The sequence below is a fragment of the Topomyia yanbarensis genome, chromosome 3 (assembly GCF_030247195.1).
Source record: "Topomyia yanbarensis strain Yona2022 chromosome 3, ASM3024719v1, whole genome shotgun sequence".
NCBI lineage: Eukaryota > Metazoa > Arthropoda > Insecta > Diptera > Culicidae > Topomyia > Topomyia yanbarensis.
In genome coordinates, this window is record NC_080672.1 from 249,296,850 (window position 1) to 249,318,033 (window position 21,184).

The following is a 21,184-nucleotide window of genomic DNA, read 5'->3' on the forward strand; positions in this document are numbered from 1 at the left end:
ATTCGTTCGTGTGTACGAAGCATAACCTCGCACAGCTGCGTGAAAAGCGTTCGACAAACTTTACACACAGCTAGGGAACGTATGTATACCAATCCATGTTGCTCGTTCAAAATCCAAGCAACGAATTGTAGAAAAAACAGGCGTGACCTATATTATATATATGGCTTGCAGTCTTCGAATGGGTCTCTTAGGCGCCCTATATTGACTGCTCTTCCTGAAATAGACAGGAAGTTCATTGTCCCATGACATTTTCGAAAGATTTCAGAATAAAATCAGGTTTTACTTTATTATTTCAGGAACACTTCAAAACTTGATACAAAATTGATGCACATTTTTCCGACTGATTATGTGGTGTAATTCTGTTCGATGCAATGCAAGTTATTGGCATTCAAAAACTCTACCTGCTGTTTCTTCTGAAAAGGTGGCCCCATATTGAAACGTTAGTCAAAGTCACGACAAACAATATGAAATTACTCAATTCAATGTCAGCTGTTGGCAGCGTCGATTTTACCGATTCCATCGTATCGCTTGAAATCATTTACTGTGAATTACGGATGAATCTTAACACAGTTTTAAGAGTTGAGTTCGAATCCGTCCATCCGAAAAGGCACGTGATATAATAAAGTTTAAATAATAGAATATATCATACAAATGCATTTAATCAACATACATTTTACCAGTATATACAGCCTCCCCAATTCTACCATTTAGATTCAATTAAATCTTGACTCGTCTCGCAAATATCTCGATTCGGAAAACTTTCCTTTGCATATTTTAAGTATAAAATTTCGTAAAAAGTGGCTGTTGGTTTATCGTGATTGGTTTTCGTTCGAGGAAGTATATCAATAAATAACTAGAATTTTTTTATATCCCTACGTTGATCTTATTATATCTACTTATAAGTTAGTTACTGTTTTGTGCAAAACTAAACAAGACCTATTTACGAGATCTTGAAATCTATACGGTGCGAGAAAAAGTTTTTTTCTTCCAACAAGCAGAGTACTTATCTAATAAACAATTACATAATAACAATCAGTTCAGTTTCCTCGAGTCACTACCGCTCGAAGCATAACGGTTCTGTACAATATCATACCGCTGATTTGGTCAACTTTGAGCCGGTCGTTTCGAGTGATTCCATATTCTCAAACGTTCGATAAAAACGCATATATATCTATAGTTTTAAATTATTTATCGCCCCACAGGAGCCACTGGAAACAGTGAATCGTAAGCGGGTGGAAGATCCTTGTCGTCGTCTATAGGAGCCGTAGGTTGCACAAAATTCGCAGACGATGTATGCAGCTCAACCTGTATCTGATCCGAAGCAGGAACAGATTCTAGATTTTCTCGATTGCTGTGAGCCATTCCCGCGCTATGGTTGCTATTGCAGGTAGCAATGCAGCGGCGGTGTCTGTAAACGCACCACAGACATGCTCCAAAGACTAACATTGTGGCAAATAGTGAAATTATTGCACTCAAGAAAACATTCGAAGGGTTCAATATCAGAACCTGTTCGGAATCATTGAAGCAACCTTCCTCATCAACACATTCGGGACAATTAACAAAGCCATCACCGAAAAAACTTTTACTAATACACGAATCATCTTCATCTTTTTCACACGGCAGGTAACCAATCTCATTGCACTTTCGTTTAACCGTTACAATGAACTGTACCTCAAGCGTATCTTCCAAAGTTGACAGTGCCAGTGTGGTGTCCAAATTGACTGTTACCCGCATCCATCCACGATCATCGGAGAAAACCTTCGTTTCGCCATCATCCGGCATATCGCAAAACTGATACTTTTTGTCACTGCTTTTTTTCACCACAACGTTGTCAATGCAGTTTCCCCGGCTATTTTTCCGAAGTTGCACTTTACTGATGCTTAAATACAGACCCATGTGTGTTGGTGCCTGCAGGTAGAATTTGCAATCAGAAAATCTTTTAAAAGTCGAAGAGTTCCAACTTTGTCGAAAGATGGCACCGCGCTCAGAACTAGATAATTGTATCGGATCCGACTGCGTGAGTAGATTATCTAATAACGGAATTCGGCGCATCTTGCAAATTCCTTGGGGAATCATATCATCTGAAAAGAAAATGATTTATTTCTGTTTACTGTTAAGATAAAAAATTAACGCGTCGTAATATATCGAATGATTCATGCAAATTTCACAGTTACTTACAAATGCGGTAAGGAGAGCTAGATGCGTAAAACCCACATAATGTTTGCATCAGTAGAAGAATTTGAACACAACACACTATCATTCTATCCTAGTGTACTTTACAGGATTAATTTTTGAACAATACTTGATTACCACCGAAATCTAGTTACAGAAAACAAATAGAAATTGTAAGATCAACAATTCATGCATAATTTTTGAATACAGCGAAACTCGCAAAAGATGCCAATCAGAAAAAGGCGATGACATTATCAATTTAAATGTTGTTTATGTGGTTTTTGGTTGTGTCAGTTCCTAACCCCAACTGCTGTCAAAATGTATGAACTGACAGCAGTTGGGGTTAGAACCTTATTCAGTTGCAGGTTCTAGCGAAATCGTCATTAAAAACTATACCGATTTATTGAATGGAACGAACATTCGTGGTCTTATTCGTTATGGTATTATTATCACGCTCAGCTTTATTAGTTTCGGACGTATTCCGACATTTGTAGTTTGTCGATTTTGAGCTGTGTATTAATGGCAGATAAATGTTACGTTATTCCACTGTGGTTATTCTAAGCACCGCTATAACACTCGATATTTTTTAATTAGTCATTTTTAGTATACTTTTCGAACTCGCATTGTCAAGTATTCAGCTTTGACGGAAGGATAGACCAAATGTATTTGGCATTACCGAATAACGAAACGCAAGTTTGTCAGTATGCTAGTAAGCTGGAACGGGACTTGCCGATAGATATTTTCTCTTCTTTTTTTCTGTTCATTTTATCGTTCGTCTCACATAGCCTCTCTTTTTGCCCCACATAGTTTGAATGAACTGGCTCTATTTGACAGTACCCCCTGGCTGCATTTGACGTTAGATTTTTTGCTATTTGCATGTCTCGTCTCAGCTAGTAAGTATGTACATTTAGGGTCGATTTCTTCACCCTCGCTTGGCGCTTAAACCAGGTTTAAACGAACTGGTGAACCAGTTTTACAAATTAAGCGAGGGTGAAGAAATCGGCACCTAGTAGCTTAAAATGCGGGGTGTGTTAATTAGTGAGTGATATTAGGTATCAGAGCTGCAAATTTTCACCAGGTTGTTTTGAACTTGAAGGAATAATCAATATCAAATCATGCCCTACTATGCTCAATTCGCCGTTTTCGTTTGCATCATTCATTCAAACAGCCGAGCTACTCAATCATTTTCCATTCATTTTCGATTTCATTGACCCTTTGAATATCTCTGTACTGGGATATTGACTAGGTTTTTCAAGCAAAACTACTCTGAACGTACTTCTTACTGTTCGTGTAAGTTTGAAAACGCAAAATATGTCAACATTTAACCTAAACTGGACTCTACAGAGCAGATGACACCTTTGGTTGTTGAATGAAAAGGCATCAATGTGAAATGAAGATGTACGGTTTGGTTATGAAAATCCCGCCAACTTGAAAGTGAATGATTAAGGGAGGCTTTGAATTTGAATCATGGTTGGGTTTGATTGAGCCGAAAGTTGGCATTTGAAAATGAAAATTTGCACCACTGTTAGTTATACGTTGATTTGATAAATCATGCTTGAATTTTTCTCGCGTTTTGCTTTCTGACGTTTCTCTTAATTCGATTTTTAGCCGCTGACGTTACTGCAGGGTTGAAACAACGTTGGTTGAATTTTCAACATGATCAAATATGATACACGGAAAAATAACTTTATCCATTTTATGAATACAAATCAATGCCTAAAATTCTCATAACCTTTCAATAAACGATGAAACACACTGGATATTGTGCGTTTACTCCTAGGGGTGATGGTAGGCGTCAGGCACCACCGACACACTACTTTCTCCAAACATTCCGCTTAGCTGGGTTATCACAATGCAAAATCTGGGATGTAGTTGACGAAGACCCGGGTGACTATTCTGACTGCACATCAGTGACAAATCGATACCGATGCTGACGTTTCCACTAAACTCGAACAAGAATACTTTACAGTTTGAACGCTTCATTTTTTCAGTATAAAAATACACAACTTGAAGCACCAAGAACTCTTTTTCAATCGGTGAAAAAAGGTGTCACATTAGCAAATCGCGTCCAACTTTTCCATAGCGCTTGCAAACTTAAAAATTTCTAATCGATCTGGCAGCAGATGGAACAGTTCTCGACAAACATATGATTGCGGCCTAAAAGCCAACTGTCAAAATCCACTTTGAATGGAAATTCCGGACAAACCGTTACTAGCCGAACACAGCTCACAACAGTTTATAAAAGAAAAAATATTTTTCTTTCGGTTACTATAAACATCTCTGATTGGCGCGTAACGGTTTGTCCGGAATTTCCATTCAAAGTGGATTTTGACAGTTGGCTTTTAGGCCGTAATCATATGTTTGTCGAGAGTTGTACTCATCTCCAATGTTTATACGTGAAGATGCTCTTATAGGCTAATCGCCAAAAACTCTGGATCTCTTGGTATTCTCGATTCAGATGACGTAGTCGTTGCTGATAGATTCGATATGTAAAATATAATCACATCTAAAGGAGCTACATTAAACCAACGACACGACCAGCCACTTAATGAAATATCGCGTGAAAAAAGTGTCCGAGTTATGCACCGCAAGTTACCAGCACATTGAATAACCCCTCGATATGAACAAAAAAATAACTTCTCCAGCAACACTTTCTTGTTTATTCGATTTTCTGTTGCTGTATAGCAACTTATAGCAACCACATTATGTTTACACTTTTATGATCGGAAAAATTCTCCAGACGTTGAATCCATTTCAGAAGTTTTGAGAGTCTAAATGGTTTTGATAGTGTGCTTATTTGTAGTACAGGTGTTGTTATAAAGTTATTGTGATTGCAGTTCAGTAATTCCCGTTGCTTTGATAAGGAATTCAACGGCAGCTTCAGTTAAGCTTCAAGCAGTCGGAAACAACGGAGATTGCCGGCTAGTTTTAGGAATCCGTAGAAAACCGGAGGTTTAACGTTCAATTATGTGCAAGACAAAGAAAAACATCCGTTTACTCACTTGAGATTAATGTGCTTCGCTAGCCGAATAGTTTGCTCGAGGTCTATTATATATATGACCGATTGTATGCAAGCTTCTGCAAGGAGATCAATGCAACTGTCAAACATTGGCATACAAGTGAGTAATGCTGGTGCTGCTACTGGACGGTAGCCGGATAATATCCTTCATCTTTTTTTTTCAGAAGCTGCCTTTGTCTTAGTATGGCTGCCAACGTGCGCTACCTGGCGATGTGATAGTCGCAATTCTGCCGATGGATAATTGATTCCGTTTCTTAGAAGTCCCAACTTTAATAACCTGACCAATGAGCTTAGCTAGGTGTACAACGAATTCTCACCCTTTTTCTTGTTTACGACGAATGCAAGATTCAGTCGAAAGTGGTTTGTATTCCCGTTTACGTCAGCAACATCAAATGGGCATACTATTCGAATCGCTTTCGAACGAATCTCGCATTCGTCGTAAACAAGAATAAGGGTGTTTATCAATCACCATTCAAAAGCAAAGTAACTGGAAATAAATACTCGAACAAGGACCTTACAAATCGTGGTAGTTTTCCTGGGACTTTCTTTCGGTACATTGGTAGTGGTTCCTCTGGTACACCTATGACATTGCCGTGCTATTATGTTGCTTTGACTAACAGGCCCATTTCTTATAATGTCTTTATAACTTCCAGTGACATATACTTCCGTGATATGCATAACTGTCCCATCTGCATAAGAAACCCATAGCAAATGACTGTTATGCGGATCACGGCAGTATGTCTTTTGTTCTTTCAACCTCTTTGTACAACTACTTATACAGCAGGAGGAGACGGACATTACATTGTTTAAATGTTAGTCATGCTTTAAATATGAATTATCTTCCAAAAACATTAGTTTGTCAACGTGTGTAAACATTTGAATTTATATACGATAAACACAAGCTCCGCCACACCAATTATCCGTCAAATTCATTCCGGAACCGGTTCGAAATCCTGAATGGATTCAGTATGGATTCTGGCTCTAAGGAAACAACCGATTTCGACTCATTCGGTGGATGCATTTGAGCTGGAATCCATACTGAATCCACTCGGAATTCCGAACTGGTTTTGGAATGGTTTGACTGGGTAGAAGTATAACCGCTATCAATTCAGTCGAACCCAGCCACTAAAAACATGACGACAGTAGCGCACCTGGTTTAGATATCCCAACTACCTTCTAAAACATTAGGGATTTTTACACAAGTTGAATGTTGAAGTTGGAATTTTCAGAAATTGAGATCGATTAAGTGTGTTTGACTTAACATCAGATGCAAACCAGAATTCGAAATCTTTCACACAATTTCGTAACTATCAATACTCATTTGGACATTTTTGCGTCAAAAGTTCGGGATATGCTCCGAATTCATAGTAGCGAGATCGGTACCATCCTAGTTAAAAAAACTCAGTTACACCTAATGTTTTTGGGTACTTCGGTTCTGCTATTCAGACGGTATTTGATTAATAAAATTGATATTTTCTATGGGGTTCAGCTCAGCTTATTGTTAAATTTATAGAGTAATTCGAGATTTGGCCAATCTTCCCTATGGACCCTGGAACTGGTCAGAAAATGCCAACAATGAATGCTCAATGCATGCATTACATGACCTGAAATGACGAAATCACTACAATTTGTAAATAACTATGTATATCCAAAACGAAATATTTTAAGACCACGGAGTTACGCGAACTGTGAATCCGGATTATGGATCCAAAGAATGACGTTTAACAAACCGCAGCAACTTGAAGAAATTCAATTTCGGTTGATCCGGAATATAGTCCTATAACTTTTCTCAAATCACGAGCTTTATACTGCAATGAGTCAAACATATCTCACAAGTGCATTGAAAACATTCTGAAAAATAAATTAGAGTATTTAGTCACTTTGATCTGTTTCGTAAAATTCACGGTGCTTGTTGGAATGAATGATAACATCACGACATAGCTTCGGAAAGGAGGTTCAAAAGAACCAGAGTATAAAATCCGAAAACGATTTTGTACAATAACTTCCGGGAACTTATGCTATCGATTTGTTTTGTTGTTGTTATTTTTTCTTGTGTAACTAGGGGTTGTAACAGTTGCAACGGTAACAACAGGCTATTTGAAAAAATAACAGATTCAGTGTTACCGGTTTTATGCATTTTCTAACCACATGTCATATTTGACACTACCAGTTACCAGAGTCACTGAGGGGTAGTCATATTTCCGATACACTTTTGGAATGCAAGTGTCTAGTCGTGTCGTTGATTAAACATTCCAATATTTCTTAGAAACGATATTTACTCAATTAAATCTGTTGAATATCGGGAGAGATAAACAAATCACGTCGATTCACAAAGTTCACGTAGTATGAGTAATTGGTATTCTGAAAGCCAAATAAAGAAATAAAGATAAATAATTGTCTTAAAAGAAAAATTTAAGTCGACTCTTTGAGATAATTCGAAAATGGAATTAATTCCGTTGATTTAATTGTTCCTAATACAAATTTAATTTTATTGTACGATTGGCTTGTGCATTAGGTGGTTTTAACTGATCTATAATTCATAAGAATTTGTTGAAACAAGAAAACTATTGTAAACATTTTTCATTCCTTGAAAATTACTATTGCCTTAAAGCTCACACCGAAGAAACATTCTAAATGCAGCAAGTATGTTTCGATAACAACCCAGTAAAGTTCAGCCGCAAAATGAATCGGAATTCTGACTGGTCATAATTTGCACTCAGGGTTCAGAGACACAACCAACGTTGAACAAGCCAGTAGAAACTATGTTGCATAATATTCAGTCTCGAACCAAGTCGAACCATTTCGGCTTGTACGGTTTTGGATACAATGTATCTGGAACCCATACGGGACCCACTCTGTACTCCGAATGGTTTCACTGGGTTATACTGAACTTTGAACCCATTGAATGATAATCACATTTACCACTTAAATTATTTCAAACCCTCTGTCTGTTTGCAAATTTGCCAATAAGTATAGTATGGCATTCACACAGGTTTTGCGTAGGTTGGGCCCTAGGGGCAGATCACTCTAGAAATGTATAACAAATTTGCATCAAATTAGAAAAAAATGCATTTAATTTCCATTTTTGCATCAACTTTGCACTCCCTCGCAGAAAAGTTTGTTTAACAAACATCCTACGCTGATTCACTTTGTTCGACGTTTTGTTGAATGTAAGGCTAATTTTTTGTAGGGTTTTGACGTCTTACACGCAACGCAAAATACATTGCACGCAACGCAAAATACATTACGAATTTCTATTTTTATGGAAAGAAATGCAATTAATTTAGCTGATTTTTAAAAATGCATCACAAGTGATCTGCCCCTAGGTTGGGCCACACCTCTGTCCAACTAACGAATTTGATTCGTTAGTTGGACCGACTGACAGATGTCAAAAACTCTCCAAAAGATATGTTAGTAGTGTAATTGCATCTATTCACATCTCTAATAATTGTCAGATTGATTGTCAATGTAAATTTGGCATAAGATTTTGACATTCAGATGCTATTTAGTTGGACAATGGTCCAACTAGCGGAGGTCCAACTAAAAAGCAATCCAGTTAAAAAGTGTCCAACCAGCGAATCACGAATGTATCCTCTCAAGGTTGATTTTTTGTCTACTAAAAATGCTCGAGGAATGTCAGCCATGTTCTATTTATTATAAATAAGCACAATAATATCCATAAATAAAAAATTTATGGCATTCATTCGAACTTTGTGATTAATTTCATAAGACTGTTCTATGGAAATCCTTATTTCTACTATGTTTTCTTAAATCGCCCCCAAATCGCCCACGGAACGCGCCATTTAATCGCCCTTAATTGTCTAATATGAAAATTACAAATAATACTTATTTTCATTATCTACTCACATAAACTAGGTACACTATGTAATCAACACCAAACTATTTGAAGAATCAATGGTGAAATTGGTATTGCATCACCAAAACTTACCACCATCTGACTTTCATTAAGACTTTAGGTCAGACATCTTGTTCCACTATACATACTTACACACGATTCCACAGTTTCCCACATTCGTTGGCTAGTGCACTAGACAAAAAAATACAAGCGAGAACACCCCAATTGTTTAAAAAAATAATTTTAAGCTTAAGCCAAACATGAACCGCCATGTTAGAAAAACGCGAAAAACAACCAAGTCCATTTCAGCCGCCAGAAAATTTGTCGAAGTATTGAAATTGCCTTTACATCGCCTGTGCAAATTGCATTTGTTCCTAGAGGCAATTAGCACAGGCGAGTTGAGTTAAACGTCAAACTGTTTAAATCGCCTGACTACCCAGTCAAAAAGGGCAAGTTGCTGGCTAACGGGGGGCTATTTGCCAGCTCGGATGCGCTAATTGACCTTCAATTTGCCAGCAAATTGCTGGCAATTAGGGGGCTATTTCAAATGCAACATATGGGCGATTTGCCGCCGTCATTTTTTGGCCGCCCAACCAGCCCTTAAATCGCCCCCAAATCGCCCACGGAACGCGCCATTTCATTGCCCTTAATTGCCTAATATCAAAATTAAAAATAATATTTATTTTCGGATTCATTATCTACTCACATATACTTACCAGTATAGTAGGTAATCACCACCCGCATAAATAAAAACTTTATCTGGAATCCTCCATATTATACAAAAATCATAACTGCTATGGTAACCACATACGTTAAAATCTATTTATGATATTACAATAAATGCGTTTTCCTGTAAAATTATATGAAATTATAGAATGAAGATACGAGTTATTGTTACAATATAGGGAATGGTTGTAATATAATATTGTATGTTAGAAAAGAATTGAGGTGCTTCCGCAGGATTATTAAAAAATATATCGAAACGATTTGAATTGAAGTCACAATGATGGTAGTCGTTTTCATATGGTTCTGTAAGGTTTGCTTTAAAGAAAAACGTGTATCGTTACAATTTCCTTACAAGATTACCATGATGTTCACCTCAAGTCAAATCGTTTGGTTACAGTTTTCAGTAATCCTTTATATTGAATTGAATGTGTTGTTAAAATGAAATAACGAATCTTTGTTTATTGCACATATTTATTGGGAAAAAATAATAATTTATCCACGGATAAAGTGCTTTAATACTTTATTATTATTTCTTACCAAGTTGAAATCTGATTATTTAGGTTGGATGAAAGAATTTCCAAATTTAATATTTGGCGTACAGGTTTCGTTTTTGGATAAAATCTAAAGCTTCATTACCTTAATTCACATTTCATCTATAGCAACAATTTGTTTATAAGCACATTCAGCAAAATGGTAAAACTAATCATAATCAAATTTCGTATATGGCAAAATATATCACATCATAACACTGCCGTTTAAGAAGTTCTGTTAGTAGGAAGGAGCTTCACGAATTTAGGATGAACTTCTAAAGGAAGGCTAACAGCATGTATTGCAGTCCTAGCAACTCAAGAAATTCAAATCCTCCTCTAATACCCGAGCTTATACCTATTTCTTAAGTAAATCAATATAAATGTATTAGATTTTTCGTATACATCACGAGTCTTTTTAACAACGTAAGTACAGCTGTCGGAAGTTGCTACACCTGTCAAGACGAGGAGGGATGGTCAATTCTAATAACGGATGCATCATCCAGATTCTCGATTTGCCTAACCAACCAGATTCAACGGTTTATATATTGTATATAAATGTATTGTATCAAACACACGGCTTACCATCACCGAATGGCTCGCAAACCTCCTCTTAAACCAATTCAGGGAAAATTTGAATTGAAGTTCCAACCACATACGGTGTGCTAATTATGCAGTTCTTACAATCATGGTCATTCGTAATCATCAACAGTTTATTAGTATATGACATGTCGATTTACCCTCTGCCTAAAGTCGATTGTGGCTAGATTATTATGAAGACCAAAATACGTTCCACGAGATTACAGAAATAGCTCAATTGGTAAAAGCAGCAGTACCACCACCATAAGATGTCAACAACCGAACAATGGAGGTCGGCATGTAATCAAATCCAGATTACCATTTATCTATAGAATAAAAAACGTTATTCGAACTGATGAGGGGGGAGGGGGAAGAGGCTCTTGGGTGAATCAGAAAAAAAAACATTTATAAAGTTCTTTTTACATCTGCCGCATTTGATAGTGTCGATAAAGTAGTTCATTATACACACTCATCACATTTTGCCCATGGCATAGTGTCGCTCGAAAACTATAACTGTACTATTCGAGAAATGGTTATCTGTGGTCACAATACACCAAATAATCGAAACGATTTGTGGTATGGTACCATGATATATCCAATAACAATGTAGTATCGCAACAATGGATTATACGATCACCATTCCCCTTATAATATGTCCTAAAATTTGTTCGAGGAAATCGGCATTTTTGAATGGTAACGTTACTTAACGACCTATTCGGCAAATGGTACAAGTGGCGCTGACCATAAGTGGAATAGTCAATATGATTGTCGGTAGCGTTGGTTTATCGTTTCGTTAATGATAAGAGGAAACTTCAGGGAATGGTTTTTTAAGGTCCAAATACCATTGCAGTTATCTTACAGGAATGGTCACCAAATATGCGGGCACCAACTTGTAGGAAGAATCAAAGGTGACATTGGTATTGCACACCAAAACTTATCACAATCTGACGCTCATTAAGACTTCAGGTCAAAGATCTTGTTCTACTATACTTACACACGATTCCACAATTTCCCACATTGGCTCAATGAAGTGCACTAAACAAAAAAAATACAAGCGGAAACACGCCAATTGTTTAAAAAAACAATTTTAAGCTTAAGCCAAACATGAACCGCCATGTTAGAAAAACGCGAAAAACAACCAAGTCCATTTCAGCCGCCAGAAAATTTGTCTAAGTATTGAAATTGCCTTTAAATCGCATTCTCAAATGGCATTTCTCGGTAAACATATGATTACGGCCTAAAAGCCACCTGTCAAAATCCACTTTGAATGGAAATTCCGGACAAACTCTCGACAAACATATGATTACGGCCTAAAAGCCAACTGTCAAAATCCACTTTGAATGGAAATTCCAGACAAACCGTTACTGGTCAAACACAGTTCACAACAGTTTATGAAAGAGAAAACTTTTCTCTTTCGTTTACTACCAACATCTGTGATTGGCGTGTAACGGTTTGTCCGGAATTTCCATTCAAAGTGGATTGTGACAGTTGGCTTTTAGGCCGTTATCATATGTTTGTCGAGAACTGTTACACGCCAATCACAGATGTTGGTAGTAAATGAAAGAGAAAAGTTTTCTCTTTCGTAAACTGTTGTGAACTGTGCTCGACTAGTAACGGTTTGTCTGGAATTTCCATTTGAAGTGGATTTTGACAGTTGGCTTTTAGGCCGTAATCATATGTTTGTCGAGATTTGTTCCTAGGGGCAATTAGCACAGGCGAGTTGAGTCAAACGTTAAACTTTTTAAATCGCCTGACCATGTTCGTCCGCATTTTTTTTGACAGGATATGTTCGTCCGCATTTTTTTGACCGGGATATGATGTAAAGGGAGTTGAATTCTGCACTATACTTTTGTTTTGAATTGCAACAGTATCGTAATAAGAAGTTTTGTATCATTTTAAAATGATTTGATAAACCTCGATTATGTCATTAAACAAATCGCAATATTGTAAGTATGTACACAATATTTTTGTTATTTTGTAGGTTTCAGCAGTCAGTATAGTTTAAGGTAAAGGAAATGGATGTCACTGATTTTCTCCTAGGAGGAGTTGCTTCAATGGGCGCTACCTTATTTACGAATCCGTTAGAAGTGTGAAAAGTAGCTTATGTTACATTAAGCTTTCGCAAGTAAAATCATCGTCTTTGTAGGTAGTTAAAACCCGCATGCAGCTTCAAGGAGAGCTTGCATCCAAAGGAAGCTATGCTAAGCCATATAAGAGTATATTGGATGCGTTTATTACAATCGCTAAAAATGACGGTTATTGGGCTTTACAGAAAGGTTTAGCGCCGTCTCTCTGCTTTCAATTTGGCATCAATGCTGTCCGGTAAGTTATTGAAAAACAATCTAGTTTAGCTTGTAAGCATTGAATCTCGTTTAGGCTAGGCGTATATAATACCGCATATGAAAATAGTTTCACTAAAACGAAGGAAGGCAGGCAGTCTATTTGGAAGAGTGCCTTTTGGGGAGGTACCGGTGGTTTTATAGGTTCTGCAATAGCTAGTCCTTTTTTCATGCTTAGAACGCACCTGCAATCTCAAGCAGCAGCCCAGATAGCTGTTGGGTATCAGCACAAACATAGCGGAATGTTTAGTGCCTTAAAGGAAATCTTTCAAACACATGGAATCAAAGGATTGTACCGAGGGGTAGCAGTCACAATGCCCCGGGCAATGTTGGGTAGCGGTGGACAACTGGCAGGATATGGCTATACCAAAGATCTGCTCACGAGATATCCACTGTACCTCAATCAATCTGATCGAGTGGTGTCCTTTCTGTCCGGAACAATGGCTGGAACTGTTATGGCTATCACGATGACGCCTCCGGACGTGGTAGCAACGCGCCTCTACAACCAAGGTGTAGACTCTAATGGAAAGGGTATCTACTATAATGGTGTTGTTGATTGCTGTATGAAAATTCTCAAAACGGAAGGTATCGCAGGTTTGTACAAAGGATTTTGGCCGCACTATATGCGTATAGGTCCTCACTCTATGCTGGTGCTAGTATTTTTCGACGAACAAGACGAATATACTATCAACGACAATTAAAACTGCGATGATTATCTTTTGTTATATTTTCAATAGTCTGCATATTAAACGATCAACTGTTATCAAATTATTTGTTTTAATTTGTCGTAATAAGCTAACAGTCAAAATTCACTTTGAATGGAAATTCCAGACAAACTGTTACCAATCACAGATGTTGGTTGTACAAAACAATGTTTTCTCTTTCATTAACTCTGCTGAACCCTGTTTGACGACTATATAATTTCGGACAAACCGTTAATCCAGCTTCTATATTATGTATCGGTAAAAAACTAAATGCGGCTAATCAAATATATTTCTGACGTAAAAAGTCCTGGTTATCGTTTGAATATGGCCGTATGAAACGAATATGAATCGGTGTGATGAATCTATTCGCCAAAGCAGGTAGAATTATAACAATCCTGGCAGTGCCCTGGGACATTGCAAGATGACGTCACCTGAAAAAGTGACAATAGACTTTTCTACGGCTCATGTACGTACACGGCACATGAAACAAACACTACATCACTAGCTGGTGGAAAATAATAAACAAAGACGGCAAAATCAAATGTGATTGTTTTCAACCAGGAAGCTGCAGAAGTGTTCGTGAGACGGTCCTTTTTCATGCTTAATGCTTGTAATGCTTATAAACATTCGAAAAGCTTGTATAAAACTTATAAACATTTGTAAAGCTGCTATGCAGCTTATAAACATTTGTAAAGCCCATATAAAGCTTATAAACATCGGACAGCTCTTATATAGTCAATATGCTGCTTACTTTAGTGCTTACTGGTTTGCTGGAAACGTTATGCCTATTGATTTTACACATAGATTTTTGCAATTAACGGAGGCATATAGACACTATTTGCTGGTACATAAACCCAATGTGTGTATTTATAAGAAATATAAATTTACATTCACATTTCATAACTATTAGGCACATACAACCTATGGTTACCAAATGGACTGAGAGCAAATTAAGGACATCCCTGCCAGTTATGTCACTTGAGCCAGAATTCTAAAAAAAATTCTGTCTCATTTTCCAACGGTTGAATTGGAACGTTGAATCTCAATCGAGACAAATTAGAATGGTGTAGTACCAATACCGAACGAAGATACCACTTTAGCCAAACCTCATATTGAGCTATCCAACAAATTTTGGTTACTTCTGAGTAAAACAAATGTTGGTTGCCATGAGTCGCAGAGTATTCATTAACAAAAAAAATCGCTGAAAGGAATTGAAATTAATTCTCTTGGAATAAAGTTGATCTGAATAATTTAATTCAGGGTGATTCGTCATGATATTTTTTTTATTGTTGTGAAAAAATTGAAAAATGGAGTAAATCGCGAATTGTTTATTTGTCAATCGAAAGAACATTTTTTGCCAGTAATTGTTTGAAAACAATTTCTTTTAAATGTTGACCATGTTGGCGCTTTAGGTAGTCCATTCAACTGGTCCAATTTTTGATGACGGATTCGAGCATTTCATGTGGTATCTGGCTAATTACTCGAGTAATGTTGATTTCCAATGCTTGGGGATGTCACCGCCGCTATGTTTTCTTCTAGGGTTGCCACCTCTGGAGAGGCTTTGACCCGGAGATTTTCACTGACCTGGGGGTTGTCGATTTTAAGTGGAACGAGACAGAAATTGGAATCAAAACGATTGCTCGGTATTCTAGAGCACTTTAATCGCTTTTTATTACTATAGTATACGTATACGTATTTATTACTATAGTATACGTTACGTTAAAGTAAAGCTGTAAATTTTTCACGTCTGAGAACGGTTTTATCGATTTAATCTGGTGTAGTATTTCACTTTCCCGACTAAGTGCCAAGAATACAGAAGCACCTACTACTCTTACTGTGGAGGATAAGTCGAACGACCATTGCTCTACTTCACAACTAACAGCAAAAAGAGAGCTGGCTGCGGCATCATATGGGAAGCAATATGTGGTGTCGATTATTCATCACCAGAGGTCGTAACAAATGGGAAATACCCACACTAGACGCTGCAGGAGTAGCAAGAACACCGGAAGAACTCGTTTGATGTTGACCTAGTCAGTTGGATTAGAACAAATCTTCCATACTTTAGTGCAGCTGCTGATAAGCACCACTAACAGTGAAGTGATTTTGTAAAATTGCTGCAAAATAACTTTTTTACAGTGGAATACAATATTTCAATTGTAGCATATAGCGAAATATTACTTTCCTCAATTTGTAGTAAATTTAATTTGTTTTTCATTTTCATTGCTTTGTGAAAGAAATCAGCTATATTTGGTGGAACTCATCTTTGCCACCTTGAAACGAAGGGTTAGTCGGGTAAAATGAATCTGAACCAGCGTAATAGTTAACTTAGACTTTTAAATATTTTGTAAAGCATCAATCAATCAAATCAAAAAATTGAAATTATGCTTATTCCCACCAAACCCGGAGAAATGAATGTAAAACCCGGAGGCCCGGAGATCGCTCCCGAAAACCGGAGTCTCCGGGTCAGACCCGGAGGGGTGGCAACCCTATTTTCTTCACTGCGTGCTGGATGTGGTCGATTTGTTCGCTAATCATCCAATAACGAGAACTACAACGCTTACTTTTTGGTTGTATGGCGAATAGTTGAATCAGTTGGCCGATTATGTCGACCATATTATGGTCGGAGTGCATTAAACACATTTCCCACAGATCGCTGATTTTCGTAATATAGTTGAACAATTTAAAGATGGTGAGCCAGTGTAAGTCGTTCCATTATAAAATGGCAAACAACACTAAACTACAATAGCATGACAGTTTGCAGTTAGTACCCGTTACCTACTAGAAAATGCCCTGTTAAAAACTTCATGTTGAACCACCCTATATATGCCAAGGTTTGAGACTAAAATTAAGGACATTTGAAGTAAAATAAGGACGCTTTCCAAAAATCTCGAGAATAAGGACATGTCCTTTAAAATAAGGACGGTTGGTAACCCTATAAAACCCCATTCTATAACAATATACACATATAGGTTAACAGGGGTATTTTGGACCGCTTTAGGAAGTCATGAGAAAAAAATCTGAAAAAATACGGCTTGGCTACGTAATTTGGATCATTTAACATGGCTAATATGTACGGGCTTATCATTTTTTGGATAAGTAGTGTTCTAAATAGTCAAATAAACGTAAATACTTGGGAAAAATGAAAAATCGTTAACGCGCATTTTTCTTATTTTGGACCACTCAACTTTATTTTGAACCGTAAACAAAGCATATTTTGGACCATCGAATCCTTTGTGCCATTGCTGCAAACATATTTTGTATAAATCTCGAAACAGATTTTGGACCATCTAAATAGCATAGCATAGCATAACAAAAACGACCGCAATCATCATGTGTAGCTGGTACAGTGACATCTTTGTATACAATAGTATAGTTCACTACACACTTGGCCATGTCCTTACGATCGCCAAAGGGAAGGAAATGTTAATTGAATACCTGCTTAAGAAGATGTGGGAAACTCACACAATCACCATAGGCATTACGGATGTTAGAATTGGTTAGTAGGGAAGAGAATTGAGATGTGGGTTTGGAGTTATTTATATAATATTCAACTATATGGATAATAAAAATTAATTATAAATTAGATTTATCTCACCAAATTCACTTGGCTGGTCTGTAAAGGTGCAGGCTTCCGAAACCACCGTTATGGCACTTTTCCCGAGCATTCCACTTAGATGGGATACCGCAACAATAAAAAATGACACTAAATCCAAAAAATGACACCAGCAGATTTTGGACCATCTAAATGTTCACATATCTTACTTTGTAGGATGAATTTGTACATGATTGACTAAGAAGTGCTTTTCTAGGAACAAAAAGTGAACTTTTTTTTAAATGCAGAGTAGATATGCAAAGAGCTGTCAGAGTTGATTGGGAGCATGGCGATAATATGTTATCGTTTGGAAATAGCTCACATATTTTGGACATACCCAAAATAACAATTTCCATACATCTAATTGCTTTTTTCAACCTAAAATCAATTTCTTATACATTTTATAAGCATGGTAACGATATTTGCATGATTGAAATGTTTACACTTTAGAAATAATAACTCTTCGATGTTGGTTACAACAATGCTACCTCCTCCTGATTTTGGATCAGTTCAGCTGAAACGTGAAAACACGATTAAAAATTTTCAATTCATTGCTTCCAATTAAACCATTTCACTCAGAATATAACGGGAGGTGCTTTCTAACATGATAATTTAAGTGTTACATTAGCAATATTTCAATTTGTTATGCTTTAAATGGAAAAATGTACAAATCATCGTCAGGTGGTCCAAAATATGGTACTGGTCTAAAATACCCTCGTTACCCTAACTTCAGGAATCAGTAGCGTCTGGCTCAAATGGCACGTTCCCCATGTTGATCGGAGATTTGTGCCTTACCCTAACTTATGTGTGTGCATACGCGGGTGTAATCAAAAATTTCAATATCAATTCTTCAAAAGGGCTAATGAGATTTTTATAAACAAACTTGTTTCGCTCATTACTCCGCTGTCGAGTCGAATTTCATAAAAGATACACATGAATCAACATCTTTACCCTTGGTAGAATCAATTTCAAATGTCTTCTGGGTTGAAAATATAACAAATTAAGAGAAATTAGCAAAACAAAAGTTTGTTTACAAATCTTATTAGCCCTAATCTAATGTTGATATGGATTTTCTAAGACCATGTAAACAAGCTCTTTGAACAGTGCGAAAAGTGAAGTTATATATTTTCATCACGTATATGGCACTCCTATCCCATTTGTATTGAACTGACATAAGTCAACATCTCAGCGGGCCCACAAATTATGGGCCCCACTGACAGTTCAAATTGTTCTGCTTGTTTTGCTCGATTCTCACTAGTCAGATACCGTACGGCACGACTCAATTTTTAGACATTTGTTAAAAAGCGAAAATATCGGATAGCTAATTGAAGAAATATGTTGTTTTGGGCATGTCGGTGAATAACAAAAACTTTACACCATGGTGCACCAACAAATTAAACGAACTTTATCACAAAATTGTGTCAAATGGAATTGACTCTGTTTATTGTGGATCGACCCTAACGCTACGTTCTAGATGTTGGCGTAGAAATCATGGCGGCGTAGCAGATACCTGATTTTCATGCAATGTTCTATTTTGAAAATGTTTACAGCTGTCAAAATTTTGAAGAATATCCTCGGCAAAGAGAATAGGGAAAGAGACGAACAGTGTGAAGCCAAAAATACCTTATTGAGGAGACCAATCGTGCAATGTAAATAAACATTACTCACAGAGTTAAAAATAATCGAAGTTCTTTTTTGACGGCTGAAAATGAACCTGTTGCGACTCGCGGTGAATAGAAAAAATATTCATTCAAATATCCATCTTATTCATTCAGTTGAATATCGTACAATATATTCATTACACTAGTTATCTAGGAAAATGTTTTCAAATGCCGATAAAGCATATGAAACAACAATCATCATCGCTTTCATTGTACCAGGGCCTACTTTGATGCGTTTGATTCGTTGCGGGACGGTCGCTTCGTGTAATAATCGGAGCCGAATGAAAATCTGCATGGATGAATGGCCGGTTTGTTCGTTTGACGTTTTCAGCTGCGCTACTGAATATTGAAAATGAATGCGGCTGAATATGATCAATTTTCATTCAATGATTTTGAATATTTTTAACTCTGATTACTCATGCCTGAGTTGGAGGAGATAAGTATTGTACATCTATTGAAAAAAAAATTTCAATTTTCGTCAGAATTTGGTTCAATCGTGATTGTGAGGTGCATTCTACACTATATGCAACGACACGACCTGAAACTCGATGAAAAATTGTGAAAAAAAAATGATCCGATTCATTTACTGCCAGTTACCAGTATATTGAGTGACCCCTTGATTCGAACGAAAAAAATATTTCTTCAGCAACACTTCTTTGTTTATTGATTTTCAGTTGCTATATAGCAACCATGGTATGTATACAAAATCAACTGCCTAGTTACAGGAAAAACTGGAAAAAAAGTAATTGACATCGTAAGCACTCTCGTTCTTCTTACGAGGAACCTGCAACGGTTGTAGAAACAAGAAGCGGCTATTCTTCAAAGGATACATCACCTGAGATTGAGCACAAGGAGGTAATGAGGTCAAATTTCTGTATTGTATACATTAATTAAACCAATGTAATTCTGATTCTAGTTTAGAGACTCCAGCGATAGAGGTCCGATTTTGATGCGCTTTACTGCCTAACGGGTGTACTCCAATCCAAACAAACCAAATCTGAGAGCGTAAATGCAAAATTCCCAACCAAAGCTTAATAAACTGAAAAAATAAGTTGCGCTGAACAACACTCTCAACAATAATAGTGCAGTGCTTTAACGAGTGAGCTCACGCAGCGGAGCCAGTGTGATGCGGTTCCGCCGCTTATCCGAGGCCAAGGATCCGAAGCGGCGTAAAACCGCTGAGGTTAAGTTGGACGAGGCGTTGATCAACCCGTCGCCGGAGCCACAAGCCCACCTGTGACCCTCTCGCTGCCCGGCCCACTCAAACACTTAAAACCGACTGAGTGGCTGCGAAATCGGACAGCACACCAAAAAGCGATGCGGCGCAGCCACACTAGTCAACCGAACACTGATTAATGGGTTGATCAACGCCTCGTCCAACGTAACCTCAGCGGCCCCACGCCGCTTTGGATCCCTGTCCTTGGATATGCAGCCAAGCCGCACCACAGTCACTCCGCTGAACAAGCCCGCTTGTTAAAGCACTGCACTGTCATTGTTATGAGTGTCACCAAGGACAACTCATTTTTTCAGTTTATCAAACTCTGGTCAAAAATTCCACACTTCCGCTCTCAGACTTGGTCCATTTAGGTCAAAATACACCTCTTTGGCAAAAAACCGCATTAAAATCGGACCTCCATCACCAAAGTCCCCAAACTAGACAATTGCCCAGAAAAAGAAAAATGAAGGAAGATGGAAAACGTTGCTCTCGTTCCGTTGGCCGAGGAAGCAGTCCTGTTGCTAGGCATTGTGGAAATCGGTTGAAATGGCAGTTCCTCGTCGCCCCAAACGTATCGAATGCGGCGTTGAGTTGGAGTAAGAATTGCAAAGGGCTGCTTGTCTGCCGCAACTTAACGAACAGTTAAACGAGTGATCCCAGTGGGTACTGACGTCTAATTTTCTCTCAGTGGGTCGCAAAAGACAGCGACACTGAAGTAGCAGCAATTTGCAAGGGCAAAATTGTATCTCCTTGAACTACAGATGAAAAATATAAGCGGTTTAGCAACAGTGGA

The 21,184-nt window shown here is 37.6% G+C and overlaps 2 protein-coding genes and 1 long non-coding RNA gene across 7 annotated transcripts; 2 read left to right on the plus strand and 1 right to left on the minus strand.

The window, feature by feature from the left end:
• Positions 1 to 641: 641 nt before the first annotated feature.
• On the minus strand, positions 642 to 2,390 carry LOC131691936 (uncharacterized). The gene is made up of 2 exons (XM_058978701.1): positions 2,179 to 2,390; positions 642 to 2,081 (listed from the first exon to the last, which is right to left on the minus strand). The coding sequence occupies exons 1-2, from the start codon at positions 2,258 to 2,260 to the stop codon at positions 1,189 to 1,191; spliced, it is 975 nt and encodes a 324-aa protein (XP_058834684.1). The 5' UTR covers positions 2,261 to 2,390; the 3' UTR covers positions 642 to 1,188.
• A 10,317-nt stretch (positions 2,391 to 12,707) lies between these two features.
• On the plus strand, positions 12,708 to 13,974 carry LOC131692341 (solute carrier family 25 member 35-like). 5 transcript variants are annotated; one of them, XM_058979323.1, is made up of 4 exons: positions 12,708 to 12,825; positions 12,880 to 12,966; positions 13,026 to 13,201; positions 13,256 to 13,973. In XM_058979323.1, the coding sequence occupies exons 2-4, from the start codon at positions 12,895 to 12,897 to the stop codon at positions 13,917 to 13,919; spliced, it is 912 nt and encodes a 303-aa protein (XP_058835306.1). In that variant the 5' UTR covers positions 12,708 to 12,825; positions 12,880 to 12,894; the 3' UTR covers positions 13,920 to 13,973. The 5 variants fall into 5 exon arrangements, with proteins under 5 accessions (XP_058835306.1, XP_058835305.1, XP_058835309.1 ...); XM_058979322.1 differs by having other exon boundaries at positions 12,721 to 12,825; positions 12,886 to 12,966; XM_058979325.1 differs by having other exon boundaries at positions 12,751 to 12,829; positions 12,886 to 12,966.
• A 5,779-nt stretch (positions 13,975 to 19,753) lies between these two features.
• LOC131692212 (uncharacterized) lies at positions 19,754 to 21,184 on the plus strand. Its single transcript, XR_009305936.1, has 2 exons — positions 19,754 to 20,030; positions 20,092 to 21,184. It is a non-coding gene; the product is annotated as an uncharacterized LOC131692212 (long non-coding RNA).

Excerpts from the sequence above, each read along its gene's own strand:
- LOC131692341 (XM_058979323.1), top strand. The coding sequence starts at position 12,895 with ATGGATGTCACTGATTTTCTCCTAGGAGGAGTTGCTTCAATGGGCGCT. Across the intron at positions 12,967-13,025 it reads TATTTACGAATCCGTTAGAA|GTAGTTAAAACCCGCATGCA; the intron begins GTGTGAAAAGTA and ends TCGTCTTTGTAG. Across the intron at positions 13,202-13,255 it reads TTTGGCATCAATGCTGTCCG|GCTAGGCGTATATAATACCG; the intron begins GTAAGTTATTGA and ends AATCTCGTTTAG.
- LOC131691936 (XM_058978701.1), bottom strand. The coding sequence starts at position 2,260 with ATGATAGTGTGTTGTGTTCAAATTCTTCTACTGATGCAAACATTATGT. Across the intron at positions 2,082-2,178 it reads TAGCTCTCCTTACCGCATTT|ATGATATGATTCCCCAAGGA; the intron begins GTAAGTAACTGT and ends TTTTCTTTTCAG.